The sequence below is a fragment of the Heterodontus francisci genome, chromosome 35 (assembly GCF_036365525.1).
Source record: "Heterodontus francisci isolate sHetFra1 chromosome 35, sHetFra1.hap1, whole genome shotgun sequence".
Taxonomy (NCBI): Eukaryota; Metazoa; Chordata; class Chondrichthyes; order Heterodontiformes; family Heterodontidae; genus Heterodontus; species Heterodontus francisci.
This window is the reverse complement of record NC_090405.1, coordinates 44,319,219-44,346,252: the sequence shown is the minus strand read 5'-3', so window position 1 is coordinate 44,346,252 and position 27,034 is coordinate 44,319,219. Positions and strand designations below refer to the sequence as shown.

The 27,034-nt window shown below is 44.7% G+C and overlaps 1 protein-coding gene across 7 annotated transcripts in view; it reads left to right on the top strand.

Annotated features, from left to right (window-relative positions):
• The window catches only part of LOC137350649 (CUGBP Elav-like family member 4), an 856,190-nt gene that overhangs the window by 553,405 nt on the left and 275,751 nt on the right, over positions 1–27,034 (top strand). For all 7 annotated transcript variants that reach the window (XM_068015445.1, XM_068015439.1, XM_068015443.1 and 4 more), the window contains one exon: positions 9,382–9,430. In XM_068015445.1, coding sequence (XP_067871546.1) covers positions 9,382–9,430 — 49 coding nt within the window. The remainder of the gene's footprint in view (positions 1–9,381; positions 9,431–27,034) is intronic.

Genomic DNA, 27,034 nt, shown 5'->3' with positions numbered 1-27,034 from the left:
CATGCTAGCATGCATAGGCGATAAACACATATGCAGGTAGAGACAGAAAAAGTAGAAAGAATAAAGGGGAAAAGTTTGAGGCAATAGCTGGGTTTCTATTTACAGTCCTTTGAACTCGATGTAGAGTCTTTAGTTGCCGGTAAGTCTTGCTGTTTCATTGGGACCCAGTGCACACTTTAAAACCTGTTTCGATGTAGCAGTCTTTTCTCTGTTGAGGTTTAAGTGACTTCAGTGGATCTGGAAGTTAGTGGGAGAGAGAGAGCCAGACAGGAGAAGAGGCTCTTGTTCCAAGTTCAGTTGCAATCTCACGTCTGTCTTCAAACTGTCCTGTGAGCACAATTCAAAGCTCCAGGTTGGCCAGCAGGTTAGTCATGTGACTAACCCCTTATTTGGGAACAACCGCTCCTGTGGTTTGCTGGATTTCAAAGCTCTCGGTGGGGGGTGTAGTGCTGTCTCTTACACCGACAAGATCTGGATCACCATTTCCCAGACCAATCTCTGTTAATTGAATCAGTGAGCAGTTCCCATTGCCCTTTCCTAGGCACCTGTCTCTTAGAATGCAATTTTTTTTCCAGCCACTGCTGATCTCTTTAAATAAATCATCTCTCCACTCCAGCAACAGTTTAAAATTAATGCTCATTTGACAAAATTAATATGCCTCATTCTTGGCAGATGGGGGTCTTCATGCCAACACCTTGAATAATATATGGGTAGGGGACGTTTCCTGGTGTAAAGCAGGTCAGGCTCTCATTCTTAGCTTTGAGAACATGGCGCCTCACCAGTCAAGAGGGCAAGCACATTGAGCTGATCTTTGAAAGATGTTTTTGAATTCAGTATTTTCTAATATCTGATTAGATTGTAATTTTTACTTGAGTAATTGAGTTTAAGGGGGTCAGTTAGCTCAGCTGGCTGGATGGCTAGAGTAAACTGCAGGAAGATGCCAACAGCACAGGTTCAATCCCTGTACCAGCTGTGGTATTTCCTGGAGACTTGCCTCCTTGCTTTGCCCCACACTTAAGGAGTGGTGACTCTCATTCTATAGGTACTAGCTATCTCTCTCTCGCTAATGGACAGAGATGCACATGGTCCTTTGGGACCATAGTTAGAACAACAACTTGAGTTTAAGTCAATTTTTAGCCTTATCCTGGAGCATTCGTTGTAAGGAAATGCCCTTATATCCCAGTACGTAGGTATTTGGATTCTCACGGATGCCAGGGGTTGATGAGATCATCATACCTCTCGCTGGGGCTGAGAACACCACTGGCTTTGTGCACAGTGTTCTGATAATTCTGCACTTCCCTGTTTCTGTTGAATTACTAGCATGTTATTTGCTAATAAGCAATTAATTGATTGCACTGTTTTCCTTTTGGGTAGGTAGTATTGTGGTTCAAGGGCTAGGTTAAGGTTCCTTGAACTGTGTTAATGCCTGGTGGTTCTCCAGCATTATGTCAATGCTTAGAGGTGGTCTCCAGGATTGTGTCAATATTTGGAGGGGATCTCCGGGAGTATGCTGATATTTGAAGGGTCTTATGTAGAGAAAGACTGGAAAAACATTACCTAAATAGGAAGTATGTCCACATACACGGAGTTAGTTTTTTAGGCACTATTTGAGTGAGATTCTGACTGAGGCTCCAACCTAGCACCTCTGGTGCCATTGCCAAGTATACCAAATGTTGCCTCACATTAACAGTTTGTATTTGTATAGTGCCTTCACTGTAGTAAAACATCCCAAAGCGCTTAATGGACCCTTATCAAACAAAATTTGGCATTGAGTCACATAAGGGGATATTAGGGCAGGTGAGCAAAAAGTTGGTCAAAGAGGTAGTTTTCTTCTTTTGTCTGAAAGAAGGAGAGTGAGGTAGAGAGGCAGAGAGGTTTATGGAGGGAATTCCAGAGCTTAGGGCCTCAGCAGCTGAAATCACGGCTGCCAATGGTGGAGCAATTAGAATAGGGAATGCACAAAAGGCCCAAATTGGAGGAGCACAGAGATCTTGGTTATAGGGCTGGAGTAGGTTACACAGATGGGCAGAGGGGAATGGTGCCAGGGGCAGGGGAGGGGCATGAGGCCATGGAATGATTTGAAAACAAGGATGAGAATTTTAAAATTGAGGCATGGCTGAACTGGGAACCAACGTAGGTTAGTGAGCACAAGGGTGATGGGTGAACAGGACTTGATGTGAGTTAGGATATGGGCAACAGAGTTTTGGATGAGCTCAAGTTTGTGGAGAGTGGAAGATCAGAGACTAGGCAGAAGTGGGTTGGCATAGTCAAGGTGAGCAAAGGCAGGGTCGGAGTTGAGTGATGTTACGGAGGTGAAAATAGGCTTTGGGGTTAGATTTCCAGGGCTTGGACGGTAGTGAGGACAGATTATTCACCCCAAAATTCTTCCTTTTCTCTAATGTTTGGTTCCCAAATCATTCCAGGTTGACACCCCCATTATGCATTGCCAGTACATTCTGACTTCTACACCATTGCTTCTTAAAACACCACTAACTTACAGGTTGAAATCAGACAGTGTGATGTTAGTAACAGATGTATTAACACATCTGTGTGAAATTCTTCTGTCTGCCAATATAGGGGAGATATTAACCTGTTTAAAGTGAATGGGGTAACACCTTCTTTGAAGCCACAGATGGAGAAATTGCATACGGCAGTGTTAATGCATTCACTGCTAATTGTGCACTTTTTGATTTCCATCCCTTAACATGCAATCCCTTAACCTGTAGCAACGTGCTGCCCTGACTTCACTCCCCCGCCCCCCACAATACCCCTGTAAATCTGATCCCAAAGCCTGACAACTCAGTTACGATTGTTATTTGCTGGCTTGTTTGAATGTTGTGGGAATCGGGGTTTCTTAGTGCTGTTGCCTCAATAGTGGATAAATCCATAATCTGTCAGTATCTTAGGATAGCTGCAAATTAATGGGAACATGGATACAAACTTTGTGATATTAGACCAATGTGGCATAAGTCAAAGGCAAAAGCTTAGACCACCTGTTATAACCCACTCATCCTCCAGATCCGTTTGTATCAATGACTTGAGACAAATGAAATTTAATAGGAACCTGGTTTGAAACTTGATAAGTGGCCCTCAAAGGTTCCATGGCACGGTCCACAAACACAAATGGCTTTGGACACCTCTGTCTTAATGAGAGCCAACTGCTTATCTGCAACTCTGCACAAAATTTGCCTTGTACTGCGAAGCAAAGAAGACATGGTCTAATAAACATCGGTCACGCTGATCTCAGAAGAAGTGTATTCTGCTTTTAATCCATTTTCCTTCAAAGCCCTGAGTTGACACGGTCCAAATAGCCCTTTGCAAATTGTGTTTTTCTCCCAATGCCAAGTGAATCCATCAGAGTAATTCTTCACAATGTCCCCAGGTAGGATTAGGATGATTACTGCCCTGTGGATTCTGTTTCAACTGAGATTATTGATGGGAGAATCTTGAATACCTGGGGATATGAGTGGGCTTGCAAACTTTTATTGTTTGTGTTGCTTTATGCCGACATCACATCAAGTCGCGCAATTATAGGATCCCACCAGTCTATGAAGCAGTACTGCTGCACGAGCATTACTCAACTCTTTTATTTCACAAGGCATTTGGGAAGGAATACGAGTCAGCTGACAGCATCAGTTCATATCTTAAAAAGTCAATGTGCTGTTGTCAGCAAGTACTTACAGTGGAGTTTAGAGAGGCTTTGCAGGAATGTATGGGACTGTTTAAGACCAATGGTGATCCAGTTGACAACTTACAAAGGGCAGACACAACTGTCACCAGAATGGGGGAGGGCTTCAATTAATAACCACACTCATGAAAATGTACTTGCAAATCTTTTTGTTTTAATTTCTTTGTAAATACAGTGTGTAAAATAACATTGTGATTAAAATGATGAGGGATAAAGACACCTCTATCCCCAACACCCCCCCCCCCCCCAATGATTCCTCAAGTTCATCCAGCAAATAGCTACCCCATGACAACCACGAGCACCCCATTTGATGCTCAATCAGTTTGCTGAGTGAAGCCATGAAGGCATTTTTCAATGATGTTCAATGCACCAGAGAGTGGGAGTCAATGAAGATCGTAAATAACTGAGTTGATTTATGAGCTTGAGTTTGTACTGAATGGGACATGGGTAGTGCAGTCACATAGAATTACAAAGCACAAAACAGGCCATTCGATCCAACTGGTCTATACTGGCATTTATGCTCCACATAAGCCTCCTCCCACCCACCTTCATCTAAACTTATCAGCATAGCCTTTTATTCCTTTCTCCCTCATGCTTGACCAATTGGGCCAAATGACCTGTTTCTGTGCTGTACAATTCTAGGTGATCATATGTGACTTTGCCACCGATGTCCCATTTAGTACAAACATGAGCTCACCCATCAACTTTTCATCATCTCCAAGGCTTTGCAGCATTTTAGAGAGATGTGATCAAGTTCAGCGTCCATGCTAATCTTTTCTTCCTTGTCAGTCAGAATGTGGACGACACAAATACGTTGGATGTAATCCCAATTGTTCCGTCCTCCAGTATTGGTGCCAGGGAACATTCTAGGGTTCCAGGGAACATTCTAGGGTTGGAGGAGGAGGTTTTATTTGCAGTGGGATGGCAGGCACTAAGTTGGCATCTGGTTACCATCTGAGGGGATGGGGCGACCAGCTTCAGGAAATCCCATTTCATCACCCCTTCAGTCGCCTCTGTAAAAGCATCAATAGCAACGTACAGGAAAAAGGACTGATCTTTGGAGTTTCACTCCACCTCCATAGCTTGGCCACTTACACCCCCTAGCACCCTGGTTCCCCCACCATGATAGATGGGGCTTTCTTTGCCTCTTCTGAACACAAGATCACAAGGAATAGGAGCAGGAGTAGACCATTTGGCCCATCGAGCCTGCTCCGCCATTCAATGCGATCATGGCTGATCTTAGGCTTCAACTCCACTTTCCCACCCGCTCGCCATATCCTTTGATTCCCTGAGAGACCAAAAATCTGTCGATCCCAGCCTGAAGATTTGTGGAGCTTGTCTCACTGAGCAGTTACCCCGAGTCCCTAATTTTCTGGGGATGCAGGGATACCTATCATAAGTGGAACCCCAGACTGAGCCCTCTGATGATGGCTGGCCTTGCAAGACGCAGGCGGATGCTGGGCCCCTTGCAAAGTGGACTGCGAATTTTTCACTATCATCAGGACTCAGCGTATCAAGGTCCCATAGCACTGTTTTGAAGAAGAGCAGGGAGTTTGCGTTGGTGTCCCCGGCAATATTTATCCCTCAACCAACATCACTAAGAAAAAAATTATCCAATCATTATCAGATTTCCCTTTGTGGAAGTTGGCTGTGCACAGGTTGGGTGGCACGTTTCAACAGTAACTACACTTGATGAAGTACGTCATTGGTTGTAAAGCACTTTGGGATGTCCTGAGATCATGAAAGATGCTATCTAAATCCAAATTCTTTCTTTTCTTTAATACATTTTATGAAATTCCAGATGAAAGTATGGGGCTGGATTTTAACTTAGCTGGCCTATCAGCAGCGGATAGGTTGTGAAGCACAGGGAACTCAGAAGTCGGGATTCTCAAGTGCAATTAGGGATGGACAATAAATGTTGGCCTTTCCAGCGATGCTCACATCCCAAAAACGTATAAAAAAATCTTCCCTCATGTGCTGTGGAGTGTGACATCACAATGGGGGGTGAGATGGTTGGAGGGGGGGTGGTGTTCAATCCCCGGGGGTGGAGACAGGGTCAGGGCAGAGTGGGGATTGGAGGCCTGGGGGCGGTGGTGAAGATTGGATGCCTTATGGGGAAGGTTGGGGGGAGATTGGAAGGGTCGTGGGGGGGGCGGGGTGGGGGGGTGGTTGCAGTCTGATCATGAGGGATTGTCCAGGCAGGCACGCTTTATCCACAAGATAAGTGAAGAGGATCTGAGTCTCTTCACCTGGATTTCACTACCAGGTTTCCCGGTCGTCCAGAGTTAAATTCAAAATGGTGCATAATCCTCTTACCTCCTCATTATAATATTTAAAGTGGCCACCCACCTCCGAGCGGGTTGCTCACCCAGCCTCTGTCCTGTCTCCATTAGAAACACAGGGGTGCAGATTTTTAACACTATATCCTCTCACCTGACCTAAACCTTCCTATTTCCTAGGGTTAAAATCTCCCCCATTGCCTTTCACATTTTCATAGTTCCATTAATTGAAGCCAGGGTTTTTCAAACACAAGAAGTTCAGATGTACATCACTATTTCAGCATAAACATGACATAAATACTACTGACAAATGAATTACATTTGGTAGCAAGCAGGTTCACTTTAAGGAAACAATTGCATTTTTCATGAGTCATTAGGATAATTTGTTCTTAATAACAATTAACGCCTGGAAGCAGCAAACTGCGGGAATCTCCTATGTGGCAGACACTTTGCACAAACTAGTTCATTTTAGTTGAGCAGTCCACTCATGAGGACTTATTTTTCACTGTAGGTAAATCTCAGTCAGGATTAATTTCTGAATGAATTATTTACTTTCAAGAATGAGGAGTGTCGGATGAACACAGGCCATTAGAGGAAAAGATTAATTTTAAAATAAAGTATTTATGACGGATTAAGCTATTACATTTGGGCCTTGTGAATTGGTGGGGGGTATCTATTATCCGGATATAAAAAAATTAATTATAAGAAAGAAAAATGGAGCTTTAATTATGGAAACCAAACAATGAAGTAAAACCTTCAAATATGCAGGAAAGAAATTCCATTGCTCCTATTTTTACCCCAGCTGGGATAGAGTTCTAAAGGCACCAACACTTCACTCAACTGGTCATGCTTCACATTTGAGTTTAGCCAGTTAGTGTCCGTTGGAGGTGTCAGTTATGGCTTAGTTGGTAGAATTCTTGCCTCGGGGTCAGAGTTCATGTGTTCCATAAGTGTGAATACAAATATCTAGGCTGACCCTTGCTGTGCATTATTGATGGAGTGCTGCACTGTCAGCGATGCTGTAGTTCAGATGAGGCGTAAAACCAAGAAACCCTCTCGTGGGCATAAAAGTTCCTGTGGCACTATTCGAACAAGAGCCGGAGAGTTCTCCCAAGTGCCTTAACCAATGTTGGGGAGGTGGTGGCGTAGTGGTAATGTCACTGGACTAGTAATTTTAGAGTCCAGGCTCTGGGGACATGGGTTTGAATCCCACCATCGCAAATGGTAAAATTTGAATTTAATTAATAAAATATGGAATTAAAAGTTAGTCTAATGGTGACCATTGGTGATTGTTGTAAAAACCCATCTGGTTCACGAATGTCCTTTAGAGAAGGAAATCTGCTGTCCTTACCTGGTCTGGCCTACATGTGATTCCAGACCTACAGCAATGCGGTTAATTCTGAAATGGCTGAGCAAGCCATTCAGTTCAATGGCAATTAGGGATGGGCAATAAATGCTGGCCTAGCCAGCAACGCACAAATCCCACAAACAAATAATATATAAAAAAAAAATCCCTCAACATGCTGTGCACATATTGGCTGCCATGTTTCCTGTATTAGTGACTACACTTCAAAAAGTACTTCATTGGGTTGTAAAGTGCTTTGGAACATTCTGAGGTCATGAAAGGCCAGTCTTTATTTTGGAGTATTCCAACACAGAGAACATCACAGCAGGGTCCAAACCCTGTCATTATCTGGCATCCAGACATGCACACCTTCCAGCACAGGCCAATAAATAACCCTTAAGAGTGACTGAATTTCCCCTTACTCCGAATGAGTGACATTGAGGCTTTTTGTAGGTCACTAACTGTTTTCCTGTCTGACAGCAAAGAAAAAAAATTCTTCAATTGAACCATGTTGCTGTGCAAGATATCCCGTTGCTTTTTTTTGAAATAATGGCTTCTCCTTAAAAGCATCTTTCCAATCTATTATTCAAGGCATTTGGTCAGCCCTGAGTCCAGTTGGCACTAATGTGACACACAGTTGGCAGTCGTACTGAAAGTGACTTAAACAACAGATACTGGGTGAAATGAAAATGTCAGGTTTGATGTGGGGTGTTGGGGGACGGGGGTGGTGGGTGCATGGGGTGGGCCAGGAAATGGAGAGCGAGGAATTCTCTTTGCACGCACAGCCTGTCCCCAGTATTGCACCTGAGAGAGTATGTGACCCTGTCAGAGTATAGAACAAAGAACAAAGAAAATTACAGCACAGGAACAGGCCCTTCGGCCCTCCAAGCCTGCGCCGATCCAGATCCTCTATCTAAACATGTCGCCTATTTTCTAAGGGTCTGTATCTCTTTGCTTCCTGCCCATTCATGTATCTGTCTAGATACATCTTAAAAGACGCTATCGTGCCCGCGTCTACCACCTCTGCTGGCAACGCGTTCCAGGCACCCACCACCCTCTGCGTAAAGAACTTTCCACGCATATCCCCCCTAAACTTTTCCCCTCTCACTTTGAACTCGTGACCCCTAGTAATTGAATCCCCCACTCTGGGAAAAAGCTTCTTGCTATCCACCCTGTCTATACCTCTCATGATTTTGTACACCTCAATCAGGTCCCCCCCTCAACCTCCGTCTTTCTAATGAAAATAATCCAAATCTGCTCAACCTCTCTTCATTGCTAGCGCCCTCCATACCAGGCAACATCCTGGTGAACCTCCTCTGCACCCTCTCCAAAGCATCTACATCCTTTTGGTAATGTGGCGACCAGAACTGCACGCAGTATTCCAAATGTGGCCGAACCAAAGTCTTATACAACTGTAACATGACCTGCCAACCCTTGTACTCAATACCCCGTACGATGAAGGAAAGCATGCCGTATGCCTTCTTGACCACTCTATTGACCTGCATTGCCACCTTCAGTATAATGTGGAAAATAGTGTCCATAACCTAGCAATGTCTGCAACACATGAATTGAACTGACATCTACTAACTACTCTTAAATAGGAGAACACTTACTTGGAGTTAGGTGCTAACTAGCTTTCTAAACCGTTGAATGATCAGAGAATCTGACACTACCTCAAAATCCACTTATTGTACAGTTTGACCACACTTACTGATTGCTAATATACCTAAAGATTAATTAGCTGAGAGATGAGCAAGTCATCCCCAATCAGTTTTTTTTTGCACAGTCCTTATCATTATATTTTTAACTTAATAAGCTTTCCTATTTGGGGGCGAGGCTTTGCATCAACTGCTTTTATATTATAGCTAATGGTGGAAGACCTCGCCTTGGTGATTTCAGGTATCAGCCATGGTAACAGTCCCGACTCTGAGTCAGAAAGCTATGGGTTCTAGTGTACTGTTGCTTCATAAGGTGTTGAGGAGAAACAGTCCTTCAGTGGTTTTTAGCTCTTCTGTTTAATGTATTTCTCTCCCGAATGCCTAACCACCCTCTCTGTCTTGTTTTTGCAGATGAACCGCCCAATTCAGGTGAAGCCTGCAGACAGCGAAGGCCGAGGAGGTAGTTATGAACTCCAAAATTAGACATGCACTTTTAAAATGGGTCTTCATCAGCTAACACAGCCTAGGCCTGAAAAGTCACCACATTGTGTTGTTTTATGTAGCCAGCTAGCCAAAAGATTTAATCGATAATCATGTGCTTGAATTCACTGACAAATAGCATTCCATGCCAACTGCAATTTAATTTACCCACTTAATGTCCCTTCTCTCAATTGGCAAATACACAAATGTGTTGCTTTACTGACAGTCCAGGAGCACTGTTTACAAATAATCCTGTTTTTTTTTGTTGCCAGTGTCAGAGTGTTAAAACAATTGCCGTCAGCATCAAGGCTGATGAATCTAATCTGTTGGTCCTCGCCCCATCCCTGGTTCGTTGGTCACAGAGGTTAACTGCTTACGGGTGTTTGTTACCTCTCCTTGTTAGTGACGTCAAGCATAGCTCCATGTCAGATGGAGAGCTAGACTATCTTCTCCTCCCAAAGAGAGACAGCAGTTCAACACATTTGAAACCAGACCTAGTAACTGCACGTATTGGGTGTTGAACGAAGCGCTTAGACTAGTGCAGTTCTGTTTCAAAGGACACACTGGGAACTTACTTTAAATGCCTTGCCTTGAGAACTGCTAGACCCCCTTGTATAAATCACACCCAGTGTTGTCACTCACCTTATTTAGCATATTGGTAAGCCACTGCACTGAACGAATAATCGTGCTGAAGCCAATATTCTTGTTTGTTGATACATTTAATTCATCAACTAAATTATTTCCACCAGTTCTGATAGATCTATAACTGCATATACGTCACCTTAGTGTGATATAACTCAAAATGTTCAATCCCAGCACTGTACAAGTTTGACAGAAGAAAATCCATAACTGTCCGACTGAGGGATTTTCACAATTCAAATGGACATAGTATGAAAATTTCACACTCCTACTATCCCACATTACTGACTGTTTTGTGACAACATTGGAACTTATAGAAACATTCATTTTTTTTATTTTGCGTTTCTCGTTTCTTTTTTTAAATTGTGATTCCTGGTGTCCACAATCTCTGCCTCAGCTGGAAGTGGTTCAGCTCAGTGCTGAGTGGGAGCTGAGTTTACATTGATTAAAAGTTACTTACCTGGAATGTTAGATTATTTTTTAACAGTCCAACTGTGCCAGTTAATTCGGCTGCCCGACAGAGTCGAGGTGAATGACTCATCTGAGCCAATGTCATCAGCAGCCAAGTTACTTTCCCGATTTTGTCATAAGTATCATTGTCATCATCAAGACGTCTTTGGCATCTGACCCACATCCCCTGATCATACCATCAGCAAGCAGCTATCTATGAAGTTACATCTACATGCCCCTAAGTGATAACTTTTGAAGGCATGGAGTCATCTTCCATAAGTTAAACTGATGGAACCCAGCTTTGCATCTTACTACCACTATCCTGAACCTCACAATCACCTCAGTGCTGTTGGACGAGTCATGATGCAACAAAATTTCCTTTAATTGAGCATTAGGAAAACAGAAGCCGTAACTCCGCACCTTTGCCCTACTGACTCCATTCACCTCTCTAGCCACTCACCATGTCAAAGCTTTGCGTCGTTTTTGACCCAGAACTGAGCTTCAAGCCCCACATCCTATCCATCACCAAAACTACTTATTTCCAACTCAAGGGGTTTCTCTCTTCAGGCCCTACCTTAGCCTCACCACAACTGCAAAATCTCAATCCATTCTTCCAGACTCAGTTTCTCCAATTTTCTCGTTGCTAGCCTCCCATCCTCCACAAACTGCAAATCCGCTAACATGTAGGCATCTAGATCGTGTCCTGTTTGTGGCCCCACTTTCGTCCCTGTTGACGAGTGTTGGTTCCTGGCTGCCAACACGTTAAGGTTAAGTCTCATTTCACATCTCCCTCAATGGCACCCAATCCCCAGCCTTCAGCCTTATTTCAACTTCTGCACCTTTTCAACTGCTGACTTTACCCCTTTATGCACCCTGCCTTTCTTCCTCCTCACCTTGACCTTACTTTCTGAAATCTGCCATTAAACCCTCTCCAATTCTCTCTCCACCTTTCAATACCCTCTTAAAATCCATTGCTTTGACCAAGTATTCAGGCATCTTCTCATATAACCCTCGTTCTCCATGTGTTCCTTTCCTTATTTTCAGTTATTTATTCCCCCATCGCCCCAAGGCTGCTGTGGGATATTTTCTGTGTTAAAATTGCTGTATACATGCAAAAAGTTGCAGTTACTTCCCAAAGATGCCGTTGGTATCCCAGCTACATCCCTGGTAATGTACTTTAATTCTGCTGATGATGTCATCTGCGCCTAAACTATTTCCTCTGATGATGTTATTAGTATCTAAGTGAATTCTTCATCGGTAATCAATGCTAAACATATTCCAAAAGTCATCAAAAATGAAGAAACGAATGGGAAAGTTTATTGGCTTACTATGACAGCAATTTTTTTATTGTGATGATATTTATGCTTGACGTTTGGGTTTTAAGAGGGCTGTGTCTTCATCGAAAAGTGTTAGCAGTGTAGTTTGTTACTTGCGGAGGGTGGAGAACTGGAAGAATTCGTTGTTTTTATCACAATAACTATGGGAACCATACCATATGATTCATGACATTGCACAGATAAGTAAAATACAGGGGCTTACATGAGCAAACCATGACCATTCCCTTTTAATCTAATGAGTCCATGAACGTCTTCATGAAGGTTGTCTCATTGCCTGAATGTTACTCTTCCAAGTTCAAATCCAGTTTTATAAATAGAGATTTAAATAATTTCAAGTGACGTTGTTAGTACATACTGGCTAACACACCTTCTTCAGTGTACCACATGGCATATAGGTGCCAGAGTACACCCTTCAGCTCTTTTCGGCCATTCAGTTACATCATGGCTGATCTGTACTTCAACTCCATTTGACTCATATTCCTTGATACCCTTACCTAACAAAAATCTGTCAATCACAGTCCAGTAAAGTCTAATTGTCCCAACATCCATTGCCTTTTGGGAGCGACAAGTCTGTATTTCCAGATGAAGGAGATAAACCAACATCAGAAAAATTAAACTCACTCACATGCCAGACTAATCAGACTACCTTTGTCACACATGCAATCATAACTTTTTCTTATTGTGCATAACCTTTAACTTTCTTCTTTCTTTAACCAAAGTCATCGTCTTGACAGTTACTGATTGACAGCAGGCTTCAAGGACAAATCATGAGGGTTTTGACGTGTAATGATACTGTACCGCATGATGGAGCAAGCACTGATATTGAGGTTTCGGATATGGAGAAAATTATAGCTCGTATACCTAATGTACCACTCATTGATTTTAATGTCTGTCCATTTCATTCATTCGTTCGTTGGTGTCATCTTCTTCCCAGAAGGTTGACTGCCGTGGATCTCCGCCTCTGTCTGTCCTGTGCTGTCCTTACACGTTCCACATAGGTCAACTGCATCCAGTCCATTATATCCGTCATCCATTTTCTCCTCTGCTTCCCTCTCCTACGTTTTCCGTCGATCGCTCCTTCCAATAATCGTCTCTGTCTACCCTCTGCTCTAATGATGGGACCGAAATATTCTAACTTTCTCTCTTTGATGTTATGCACTAATTAACCTCTTTTCTTACTGCTCACTACTCAGAGTCAATGGCTCCAAAGGTGCAACAACAAAATGTGTGACACATCTAGGGCAGAGCCATGATGCTTAAGGACAAATCGCCAGTCACCTTGGAAGAGTTAGAGTACTCACCAAGTATCACCCATAGTTACGCTTGGGATCTAGTACAGACAGTAGCAGTGATGTGGGCAGACCTGGGCCCCTGCGAAGATGTCTACTGTAAATAGGAACAGGGAGGAAGAAAACTTGCTAGGAAGTAGGAATAGCTGGGTGAATGATAAGGGCAGCCCAAACTCGGAAGAGCTTCAATCAGTGAATGTGGTATAGATGTGGAGCTGGTGACAATGAATGAACTGTGCGTGGCCGCTGGCCTTTTGGTACGATGTCAATGTTTGCTGTAGATTTTGGATTTGTAATTGTTTAATATTTTAAAAGGGGTGCTTCCCCCTTCATTCAGGAAATGGAAAGCTGTTAAACGAAACTGTGCAGGAGAAGCGATCATATAATGGGCAAACATATCTCACCACCACAATACATTAGCATAAGGCAGGGCGAATCTCTTTCTTCAGATGGTATCTGAGGACAGATACTCTGAGGAAGCAGTGAACCCAGAACAAAGCATCTCCACAGTCTCCTGCTCTCCCCGTCTAAGGCTAAAATCCACCTCAGGGCTGAAAGACTGAGTTAAGCCTGCTTGCATTTAGAGTCAGGGGCTCCAGTGTCGCACTCAACTAATGAAAATCTCCCTACCGTACAACTGTATCATAAATGATTGTGATTTATTTTTCAAATCTGGTAACTGGAGTCAAAATTGAAACTTGAGAGAAATGGCAGATGCTTGGAGGAGGCTTTGCACACACTTGTATATATCACAGCTGCTATTTACGCTGTGTATCTACCCTTTTATATTATCCTTCTGTAATCATTTATCGAGTCGCGCCTGAGCACATTTACTGTGGCCACTACCCTTGCTCAATGATAGCCTCCCTGAAAGGTGGGATTGCAAAGTCCTGAGAAACCAAAATAGTTCTCTGACAGAAAGGCGACTCACATACAGACAGTATGTGAAGAAGCCACACTCCCGTGTGAGACATGATTGTCAGCTTATGTTTCCCGTATAGTATGCATAGACGCAACAATGTGAGATGTTCACTCAGGCTCCTAGTTCCTTTCTCAAAGTTACTCGGCAGATATTTGCTGCCTGAATACTTTTGAGTTTCCCTGTCAGAAATTATTGTGCACTGACGCTTCTCCTTCCATTGTTTTCTCCCTTCACCTTATGATATCTTGTTCAAGCAGTATACCTGTTTGAGAGGCCAAGTCATCAGCCCACTTTTCAGCCTCTGCCCACGCTGGTCTCCAGCTAAATAATTGGAGATGTGCGAGAATGGATCTGAGTGATTCTTCTTCCACATTTTCTCTCCATCCCTCTGGGGAATGTTGGTTGTGGCATGGTCTCTTGACAACATGTTTGAATGTTGGAATCTCTGGGTTAAGGAATTATAGATGCAGATCTGCATCTTGAGGCTCCTCCTTAGAACAATTTTGGAGGCTTACTCGCTATACCAGGCCGATGTTCTTGTCACCAGATGTACACTAGTCTAGAATGCAGAACAGGTTGTCTCCTGTTTCTCTGTTCCTATTAGCTGGAGCTGTTCTACTTAGAGCACAGAAAGTGTAAGACTCTTAAACAGGGGGTCTCCCTTTCCGTGTAAGGTCCTGACCCCGTACTGAGTATCAATGGCACGAAACAAACTTTGGATACAATTTCCACTTCTTGTGGCACACCTTTATTAACTTACCAAGCAATAGTATATATTTACAACACCAGTTGCTTAGTGGATCTGCGTACAAAAACTTGTTCCCGGGTGGTCAGATCCGCTGAACGATATCTCCTGCATGACTTCCTGTGATTGACCAAGTCACACATTACGGCTACAGCAACAATGTCCTTGTGAGCAGTGGCTTTCTAGCCCTTTCTGACACTGGTCCCTCGATATATAAGGTAATGTTTTGAATTGGGTCATCCGATTGGGTTTCAGTGCCTTATCAATCCCACCCTGGCTATACAAGACCACCTGCATGTGGTCATATCCTGCTCTCAGCAGGGGGAGTTCTTAGGTGCATACCACCCGTGGATGTGATATCTGCATCTTGATAAGGCAGGAAGGAAGCCATTCACACATGTTTCAAAAGACCATTGTCCATGAGAGTGGTTGTAGACAGGCTGTCTGAGGTTGGAACAGCCCAGGATACCACATCGGTGGCATGTCCTGACTTGTCTGTTTGCGTGTATGTGGGGGTTCTTGTTCAATTATGCTATCTTTTATTTTTAACAAGTCCATTATGAACCCCAGCGATGATGCCTTTGGTCAGAATTCTCCTCCCTTCATCCTAATGACCTTCACCTCCGCGTTTTACCACCCGGTGAGCTCCACACACTGATCCACACCACAACTGGTTACATTTTACTTATGAACAGAAATGCAAGAGATATTAACAAATGCCTCACCGCATAACAAAAATACAAGGGCTAAGGATGGATTTAATACAGAGAGTCATTATAATCTGGAAAGCCCTTGGACTATCCTTGGAAAGAGGCAAACAAATACATAAGCTAATTGGTAAAAGATGAGGGAGGAGATAGGAGAATTTATTTTACGCAGTGAGATGTCGTGGTCTGCAATGCACTGCCTGAAATGCACCTGAGCCTTTTCCAAGGACACTCGGATGTCTATGTCAGGTGGACAAGAAGGACATCTCTTCTACGATAGAAATTGGCCAGCAGTGTCACCAGCAGTTTGAAAAAGCACTTAAAACAATTTTAACATGTAGCCCTGCAATCGATTGTATTGGGCTAACTGTCCATTTAAATCTAACTCCTTGTCCGCAACTCATTGAAATATTGGATGGCAAAAAGTCACAGGCATCCATTATGTCCATCGACTCTTGGGTGAAAATAATGGGTAAAACATCGCATGACAGTATCCCATCTTTGCCTCCCATTATAATATGCCAGCCCAATATTTGGATGAACGTATTAACGCCTGATGTTTATTTTGGTGGAATGTTCTGGAAGTGTCAGACGGGATATACCCAAGGATATTATGGGAAGCGAGGGAAGAGATTGCTGCGCCTTTGGCGATGATCTTTGCGTCCTCACTGTCCACTGGAGTAGTACCGGATGATTGGAGGGTAGCAAATGTTGTTCCCTCGTTCAAGAAAGGGAATAGGGACAACCCTGGGAATTATAGACCAGTCAGTCTTACGTCGGTAGTGGGCAAATTATTGGAGAGGATTCTGAGAGACAGGATTTATGATTATTTGGAAAAGCATGGTTTGATTAGAGACAGTCAGCATGGCTTTGTGAGGGGCAGGTCATGCCTCACAAGCCTTATTGAATTCTTTGAAGATGTGACAAAACAGATTGATGAAGGAAGAGCAGTGGATGTGGTGTATATGGATTTTAGCAAGGCGTTTGATAAGGTTCCCCATGGTAGGCTCATTCAGAAAGTGAGGAGGCATGGGATACAGGGGAAGTTGGCTGTCTGGATACAAAATTGGCTGGCCCATGGAAGACAGAGGCTGGTAGTAGATGGAAAGTATTCAGCATGGAGCTCGGTGACCAGTGGTGTTCCATAGGGATCTGTTCTGGGACCTCTGCTCTTTGTGATTTTTATAAATGACTTGGATGAGGAAGTGGAAGGCTGGGTTAGCAAGTTTGCCGATGACACGAAGGTTGCTGGAGTTGTGGATAGTGTGGAAGGCTGTTGTAGGTTGCAACGGGACATTGACAGGATGCAGAGCTGGGCTGAGAAGTGACAGATGGAGTTCAACCTGGAAAAGTGTGAAGTGATTCATTTTGGAAGGTCGAATTTGAATGTAGAATACAGGCTTAAAGACAGGATTCTATGTAGTGTGGAGGAACAGAGGGATCTTGGGGTCCATGTCCATAGATCGCTCAAAGTTGCCACCCAAGTTGATAGGGTTGTTAAGAAGGCGTATGGTGTGTTGGCTTTCATTAACAGGGGGATTGAGTTTAAGAGCCGCGAGGTTATGCTGCAGCTCTATAAGGCCCTGGTTAGACCACACTTGGAATATTGTGTTCAATTCTGGTCGCTTCATTATAGGAAGGATGTGGAAGCTTTGGAGAGGGTGCAGAAGAGATTTACCAGGATGCTGCCTGGACTGGAGGGCATGTCCTACGAAGAAAGATTGAGGGAGCTAGGGCTTTTCTCATTGGAGCAAAGAAGGATGAGAGGTGACTTGATAGAGGGGTACAAGATGATGAGAGGCATAGATAGAGTGGATAGCCAGAGACTTTTTCCCAGGGTGGAAAGGGCTATCACCAGGGGGCATAATTTTAAGGTGATTGGAGGAAGGTTTCGGGGAGATGTCAGAGGTAGGTTCTTTACACAGAGAGTGGTGGGTGCGTGGAATGCGCTGCCAGCGGTGGTAGTAGAAGCAGATACATTAGGGACATTTAAGTGACTCTTGGATAGGTACATGGATGATAGTAGAATGAAGGGTAGGTAGTTAATTTGATCTTAGAGTAGGTTAAAGGTTCGGCACAACATCGTGGGCTGAAGGGCCTGTACTGTGCTGTACTGTTCTATGTTCTATGTCATGTCTTGGCGGGAAGACAGCGGAATTGACTGCAGTCAGGAGGAGGACTCTCGGTTAGTTTCTCCCCTTTGTAATTCGAGGCTGTTGAGGCTAATTGTAATACCCCTACTGCCCCCCACCACTTGTCTACAACCCTATCTGAGATCAATGCGTTTCGCGTAGTTTTCGTATATGATCAGGAGCCACCCTGGTATCTGGATAATTTGGTTCCACACAGGGTAAGAGAGGAATAAACAGAAAATGAAGTCCTGGTGAAAAGGTGGCAAGAGTTTTGGGCTCCTTTTTGGCAAGATTTCCTCACACTCAACATAGGAGGGAGTAGGATATGTCATCTTTTGAATGAGACATTAAACCAAGACCCTGTCTGCCCTCTCAAGTGGACATAAAAATCCATGGTAGTATTTCAAAGAAGAGCAGGGAAGTTCTCCTGGCCATTATTTATCCCTTAACCAACATCACTAAAAACATTATCTGGTCATTATCACATTGCAGTTTGTGAGAGCTTGGTGTGCACAAATTGGCTTCTATGTTTCCTATATTACAACAATAACACTACTTCAGATACTGAAGAAGTCCATGGGCACACGCAGCAAGACCTGGACGACATCCAGTCCTGGGCTGATGAATGGTACGTGACATTCGTACCACACACAAGTGCCAGGCAATGACCATCTCCAACAAGAGAGATTCTAACCATCTCCTCTGATATTCAAAGGCATTACCATTGCTGAATCCCCCACCATCAACATCCAGGGGATTGCCATCGACTAGAAATTTAACTCGACCAGCCATATGAGTACTGTGACTACAAGAGCAGGCCAGAGGCTGGGAATTCTGCGGCGAGTAACTCACCTCCTGACTCCCCAAAACCTATCCACCATCTACCACGCACAAATCAGGAGCGTGATGGAAGACTCTTCACTTTCCTGGATAAGTGCGGCTCCAACAATACTAAAGAAGTTTAACACTATCCAGGACAAAGCAGCCTGCTTGATTAACACCCCATCCACCACCTTAAACATTCATTCCCTCAACCACAGGCGCACTGTGGCAGCAGTGTGTACTATTTACAAGATACTCTACAGCAACTCACCAGGCCTCCTTCGACAGCACCTTCCAAACTCGTGACTGTTACCACGTAGAAGGACAAAGACAGCAGATGCATAGGAACACTGCCACCTACAAGTTCCTCTCCAAGCCACACAACATCCTGACTTGGAACTATATCGCCATTCCTTCATTGTCACTGGGAACTCCTTCCCTAACACCACAGTGTGTGCACCCGCACCAGATGGAATGCAGCTGTTCAAGAATGTGGCTCACCACTACCTTCTCAAGGTCAATTAGGGATGGGCAACAAATGCTGGCACATCCCATGAATAAAAAACATAAGTGAATTTCAAAAATGCATAATTGGCTGCAGAACACTTCAGGATATCCAGAGGCAATGAAAGGCACTATATAAATGCAAAAATTTCTTTTCTTGTATTTCAAAACGCAAAGTGTTTTGTTTCTGGTGAATTGAGGTCTTCCACCAAGAGGGCCTTCTGAATATGAGTTACTTCCTATTGAATGGCAAGGGCTGTTCAGTGCTGTGTGGAGATGGCAGGTGTGAATGTGCCAAGTGGTGGCATGCACATGGTTCAGATGACAGGGATCAATTCTATGAGCTTATAGATACACTAGAGAAACCTCTTTTAAAATCCTATTTCTGCTGCAATGTTGTATAAATTAATGGCTGTCTTCAGCAGACAATGTCCAAATGGGACAGCTTGGGATGCAGCCAGAACATTTAAAGAGATGAATTGGACGTGTGGCTCAAGCTTCAATGGATGAACTCGTTTATCATGCAATTTAGGATAAAAGAGCTGTCAAAAAAATGGAATAAAATAGCTATAAAAAAATAAACAGTAGAATAAGCACATACTTTCATGGGGCATTCTGCCCTATTATTGTCCTGTTCGGCTACTCATCAAGCCCATTGAAATTTAGTGCCATTTGAAATGCTTCTTTTTACAGGCTGACATTGCCTACCTGGATACATTGTGAAGGGCAAATCAAGTGAGCTCGCAGCTAAGGCGGAATTGGGCATTCGACTGCCACACAGTGTCAGCTTGACTTAGCTGGGCACACTCTCATCTGTGGGTCAGAAGGTCACCCTCACGTTCAGATCCCACACTCAAAATTGGAGCACCACACTCAAAAAAATTGGATGATGCTCCAGTCTAATGCTGCGATCGTGCTGCATTGTCAGAGCTGCCATCCTTTCGACTGGGGTCCCGCCAGTTAAAAGGTATAGTGAAAGCATGGCAGTGTTGACATCTTGAAAAGAAGTTAAATGGATCAAAGTATGTTTTTCGTCTGAACTAATCTTGTGACCATTTAATACTACTACTGTTCCACTGTATTATCTTGGTGTGACCTTCCAGAAGACATTTGGCCTGCGAATAACATTTGCAGTTGAAACAATATTCCATGATATTTACATATATATTTTTGGTGTTTCTCAGGCATCTGGGTCAGAATGTTATTGTGTTTGAGCCGCATATTAAGAAAGAAAGAAATTGTATTTATGTCGGATTTTCACTGTTGTAATGCAGGAAACATTCAGTTTGAGGGAGAGAAGAATGGGTCCGAGACTAGTATTTTAACTTAAATAAGGGCAATTATGAGGGCATGAAAGCAGAGCCAGCTAAAGTGAACTGGCAAAGTAGGTAAAGGGATAAGTCAATAGAGATGCAGTGGCAGACATTTAAGGGGATATGTCAGAATACACAGAATAGATACATTCCGACGCGAAATAAAAATTCCAAAGGGAAGACCCACCATCTGTGGTTAACTAAAGAAGTTAAAGATAGTCTGACACTGAAAGAAAAAGCATATAATTGCACAAAGGTGGGTGGCAGGACAGAATATAAAGAACAGCAAAGAATGACTGAAAGATTGATGAGGGAAAAAAATTAGAGTATGAGAGAAAGCTAGCTAGAAATATAAAAACAGATAGTAAGAGTTTTTATAGATATTTAAAAAAGAAAAGAGTTAACAAAATGAGCATTGGTCCTATAGAAAGTGAGTCTGGGGAATTAATAAGGGAAAATTGGGGAGATGGCAGATGAATTAAACAGGTATTTTGCCTCGGTCTTCACTACAGAGGATACAAGTAACATCCCAGAAATAGCTGTCAATCAGGAAATGGAAGGGAGGGAGGAACTCAGGAAAATTACAATCACCAGGGAAGTGGTACTGAGCAACTTGTTGGAGCTGTGGGCTGACAAGTCCCTGGGTCCTGATGGACTTCATCCTAGGGTTTTTAAAGAAGTGGCTAGTGAGATAGTTGATGTGTTGGTTTTAATTTTCCAAAATTCCCTAGATTTGGGGAAGGTACCATTCGATTGGAAAATAGCAAATGTAACTCTTTTATTCAAAAAAGGAGGGAGACAGAATGCAGAAAACTACAGGCCAGTTAGCTTAACATGTGTCTTAGGGAAAATGTTTGAAGTTATTATTAAAGATGTTATTGCAGGGCACTTCGAAAAATTCAAGGTAATCAGGCACAGTCAACATGGTTTTGTGAAAGGGAAATCATGTTTCATCAATTTATTGGAGTTCTTTGAAGAAGTAACATATGCTGTGGATAAAGGAGAACCAGTGGATGAACTGTACTTAGATTTCCAGAAGGCATTTGATAAGGTGCCACATTAAAGGTTGTTGTGGAAAATAAAAGCTCATGGTGTAGGGGGTAACATATTGGCATGGATAAAAGATTAGCTAGCTAACAGAGAGTAGGCATAAATGGGTCATTTTCTGGTTGTCAAGATGTAACGAGTGGTGTGCCGCAGGGGTCCGTGCTGGGGCCTCAACCTTTTACAATTTATATAAATAACTTGGATGAAGGAACAGAAGGTCTGGTTGCTAAATTTGCCGGTGATACAAAGACAGATAGGGAAGTAAGTTGTGGAGAGGATATAAGGAGGCTACAAAAGGATTAGGTGAATGGCAAAGATCTGGCAAATGGAGTATAATGTGGAAAAATGTGAAATTGTCCATTTTGGAGGAAGAATAAAAAAGAAGCATATTATCTAAATGGTGAGAGATAGCAGAGCTCTGAGATGCAGAGGGATCTGGGTGGCCTAGTGCATGAATCACAAAAGGTTAGTATGCAGGTACAGCAAGTAATTAGGAAAGCTTATAGAATGTTATTGTTTATTACGAGGAGAATTGAACACAAAAGTATGCAGGTTATGCTTCAGTTATGCAGGGCATTGGTGAGTCCACATCTGGAGGACTGTGGACAGTATTGGTCTCCTTATTTAAGGAAGGATGTAAATGTGTTGGAAGCAGTTCAGAGAAGAGGTTTACTAGCCTAATAACTGGAATGAGCGGGTTGTCTTATGAGGAAAGGTTGGACAGGCTAGTCCTGTATCTGCTGGAGTTTAGGAGAGTAAGAGGTGACTTGATTGAAACATATAAGATCCTGAGGGGTCTTGACAGGGTGGATGTGGAAAGGATGTTTCCCCTTGTGGGACATTCTAGAACTTCTTTCTTTTGGGCCTCCTTATCTCGAGAGACAATGGATACGCGCCTGGAGGTGGTCAGTGGTTTGTGAAGCAGCGCCTGGAGTGGCTATAAAGGCCAATTCTGGAGTGACAGGCTCTTCCACAGGTGCTGCAGAGAAATTTGTTTGTTGGGGCTGTTGCACAGTTGGCTCTCCCCTTGCGCCTCTGTCTTTTTTCCTGCCAACTACTAAGTCTCTTCGACTCGCCACAATTTAGCCCTGTCTTTATGGCTGCCCGCCAGCTCTGGCGAATGCTGGCAACTGACTCCCACGACTTGTGATCAATGTCACACGATTTCATGTCGCGTTTGCAGACGTCTTTATAACGGAGACATGGACGGCCGGTGGGTCTGATACCAGTGGCGAGCTCGCTGTACAATGTGTCTTTGGGGATCCTGCCATCTTCCATGCGGCTCACATGGCCAAGCCATCTCAAGCGCCGCTGACTCAGTAGTGTGTATAAGCTGGGGGTGTTGGCCGCTTCAAGGACTTCTGTGTTGGAGATATAGTCCTGCCACCTGATGCCAAGTATTCTCCGAAGGCAGCGAAGATGGAATGAATTGAGACGTCGCTCTTGGCTGGCATACGTTGTCCAGGCCTCGCTGCCGTAGAGCAAGGTACTGAGGACACAGGCCTGATACACTCGGACTTTTGTGTTCCGTGTCAGTGCGCCATTTTCCCACACTCTCTTGGCCAGTCTGGACATAGCAGTGGAAGCCTTACCCATGCGCTTGTTGATTTCTGCATCTAGAGACAGGTTACTGGTGATAGTTGAGCCTAGGTAGGTGAACTCTTGAACCACTTCCAGAGCGTGGTCGCCAATATTGATGGATGGAGCATTTCTGACATCCTGCCCCATGATGTTCGTTTTCTTGAGGCTGATGGTTAGGCCAAATTCATTGCAGGCAGACGCAAACCTGTCGATGAGACTCTGCAGGCATTCTTCAGTGTGAGATGTTAAAGCAGCATCGTCAGCAAAGAGGAGTTCTCTGATGAGGACTTTCCGTACTTTGGACTTCGCTCTTAGACGGGCAAGGTTGAACAACCTGCCCCCTGATCTTGTGTGGAGGAAAATTCCTTCTTCAGAGGATTTGAACGCATGTGAAAGCAGCAGGGAGAAGAAAATCCCAAAAAGTGTGGGTGCGAGAACACAGCCCTGTTTCACACCACTCAGGATAGGAAAGGGCTCTGATGAGGAGCCACCATGTTGAATTGTGCCTTTCATATTGTCATGGAATGAGGTGATGATACTTAGTAGCTTTGGTGGACATCCGATCTTTTCTAGTAGTCTGAAGAGACCACGTCTGCTGACGAGGTCAAAGGCTTTGGTGAGATCAATGAAAGCAATGTAGAGGGGCATCTGTTGTTCACGGCATTTCTCCTGTATCTGACGAAGGGAGAACAGCATGTCAATAGTCGATCTCTCTGCACGAAAGCCACACTGTGCCTCAGGGTACACGCGCTCGGCCAGCTTCTGGAGCCTGTTCAGAGCGACTCGAGCAAAGACTTTCCCCACTATGCTGAGCAGGGAGATTCCACGGTAGTTGTTGCAGTCACCGCGGTCACCTTTGTTTTTATAGAGGGTGATGATGTTGGCATCGCGCATGTCCTGGGGTACTGCTCCCTCGTCCCAGCACAGGCATAGCAGTTCATGTAGTGCTGAGAGTATAGCAGGCTTGGCACTCTTGATTATTTCAGGGGTAATGCTGTCCTTCCCAGGGGCTTTTCCGCTGGCTAGGGAATCAATGGCATCACTGAGTTCCGATTTGGTTGGCTGTATGTCCAGCTCATCCATGACTGGTAGAGGCTGGGCTGCATTGAGGGCAGTCTCAGTGACAGCATTCTCCCTGGAGTACAGTTCTAGGTAGTGCTCAACCCAGCGGTCCATCTGTTTGCGTTGGTCAGTGATTATGTCCCCCGATTTAGATTTGAGGGGGGTGATCTTCTTGATGGTTGGCCCAAGAGCTCTCTTCATGCCATCATACATTCCTCTGATGTTTCCGGTGTCTGAGGCCAGCTGAATATGACTGCATAGGTGTTTCCAGTAGTCGTTTGCGCAACGCCTAGCTGTTCTTTGTGCAGTACTTCTGGCTGCTTTAAGTGCTGCGGATGTTAAATCGCTGGGGGCTTTCTTGTAGTTCAAAAGTGCAATGCGCTTAGCGGCTATGACAGGTTCCAGCTCTTCATTATGAGATTGAAACCAGTCTGCATTTCTCTTCGCACTTTTGCCGTAGGTGGTCAAAGCTGACTCATAGATGGCGTCTCTGATGTGGGCCCACTTGGTCTCAGCATCCCCTGTGGGAGTGTTTTGAAGGGCTGTTACAAGTGAATTTAGAAATTTTTGTAACAGCTGTGGGTGAGAAATTCTGCTCGTGTTGATGCGCGGATGGCCCTTCTGCTTGGAATGATGCAACTTCTTTGGTCTGAGTCTAACCTTGCTGCACACCAGGGAGTGGTCGGTGTCGCAGTCCGCACTGTGGAAGCTGCGTGTGATTTGAACACTGTTTAAGGCGGCTCGCCTTGTGACAATGAGGTCTAGCTGGTGCCAACGACGTGATCTTGGGTGCCTCCATGAAACCTGGTGACAGGGTTTAGTGTGAAAGAACGAGTTGGTGATGCAGAGGTTATGATAGGTACACAACTCAAGCAGTCTCTGCCCGTTCTCATTCATCCTTCCAACGCCATAGCGCCCAAGGCAGGAGGGCCATGAGTCATGGTCGGCCCCAACCCTGGCATTAAAGTCCCCCAGCAGGAATAGGTGTTCGGTGTTGGGGATGCTGCTAATGATGTTATGGAGTTGTTCATAGAACTGGTCTTTAGCTTCAGGTGCGGAGCAGAGTGTTGGAGCATAGATGCTGAGTAGGTGTACTGGACCAGAGGTGGTGAGCAGTCGGATGGACAGTATGCGTTCCGAGCCATTTGAGGGAGGCTCTATCATGCTGAGCAAGGCGTTTCTGATGGCGAAGCCCACTCCATGCTGTCTTGGTTCTTCAGGATCCCTGCCCTGCCAGAAGAAGGTGTAGTCTTGCTCTGCGAGAGAGCCACTCGCGGGGAGGCGAGTCTCCTGAAGTGCTGCAATGTCCACATTGAATCTACTGAGCTCGTTGTTAATGATGGCGGTCTTCCGAGAATCGTTGATTTGTGTAAGGTCTTCCGACAGGCCAGGACACATAGTTCTGACGTTCCAGCTTGCAAAGCGAAGGGCTGGTACCTTCTTTCCTTTTTTCATGTTGTTTGGTGCGGTGTATCAGTCCACCTTTCGGGCAATGACCCTGAGCTCCAAGCACCCATTGAAGCAGGCAGACTGTGGCGGGACAGAACCTTATTGACCGGGGGCTGCCCGGTTTGAGGCGGGCGGTAGCTGTCCAGTGAGGTGCAATGACCTCTCCCACCGACAAAGGCAACCCGTGGCGCCCAGTTTCTACGCCAATTTATCTGGACTTATAACCCGTAACTGCTGCCTTCCGTGTTGTTTTAGTCGCTGTGAGGCAACTATGGAGTGACCTCTCCATGGCGCATGCCTGGGCAAATTTATGGAGGTTGAGAATTGCCCAGTCGTCAAAACCCCCCTCTCGGCCTTTCTGGTGGGGTCCAAAGGAGTGCAGGACACGACGTTTGGCACCAGTATGGCTGCAGGAACTGCCGGAAACATGCCAAAGGTGACACATGACCGCCTACAGGGTTCCGCTCCGGATTTTCTGTTAGGGTTTACTCCCTTAGCCTTGGTCTCTCCCGAGACGCCCACAAGGCAGTGGGGTTGTTGGGACCCCTACACAGGTGTAGGATGGTGCCGGTGGGAGGAGGGGATGCAAGGGGGAGGGGTAGAGGGAGGGGGTGGGGGGGGGTGCAGGGGAAGGGGGTGCGAGGTGAAGATGGTGCGAGGGGGGGGCGGGCTGGGACGGGGTTGTGAGGGGGTGAGCTGAGAGGGTGGAGCAGGGAAGGGAACGGGGGTGGGGGGGGGTGGAAGGGGGGTAAAAGGTGGGGGAGGGGGGGTGGAATCTGGTGCAGGTAATAAGCCATTTCCTCAGTGCCCACCATCGACGTCCGGAAAGCTCATCCACGTCCTTCGGGAGGTGAAGCATCATTTGGCAGACTTAGAGGTGATTACATTTGCTAAGGGTTTTCTAGAACTAGGGGTCCCTATTTACAAATAAGGGGTCCTCCACTTAAGGCAGAGATGAGGAGAAATTTTTGTTCTCTCAGAAGGTCGTGAGTCTTTGGAACTCTCTTCCTCAGAAGGCAGTGGAAGAAGAGTCTTTAACTATTTTTAAGGCAGAGGTAGATAGATTATTGATAAACAAGGGAGTGAAAGGTTATTGGGGTAGGCGGGAATATGGAATTGAGTTTACAATCGGATCAGCCATGATCTTATTGAATGGCAGAGAAGACTCGAGGGGCTGAGTGGCCTTTTCTTGCTCCTAATTTCTATGTTCGTAAACACAGCAGCCAGTTTGCACACACAAAGGTCCCACAACAGCAATGAGCTAAGTGCTATATAATTTTTTTTGTGAATATTGCTTATGGGGTAAGCCAGATCACCAAGGGGAACTCCCATGCTGTTCTTTGAAATAGTGCTAGGGGATCTTTTACGTGAGAGGGCAAATGGGGTCCTTGGTTTAATGTCTCATCTGAAAGGAGCCACCTCTGACAGTGTCAGCCTAGATTTTTGTGCTCAAGCATCTGGAGTGGGACTTGAACTCCCAACCTTTTGCCTCAGTGGTGAGCAGAACTCCTGGTCTAGGTTGACACTCCAGTTTACTGCTGAGGGAGTGCTGCATGTTTGGATGAGATGTTCTGGGATTCCCGTT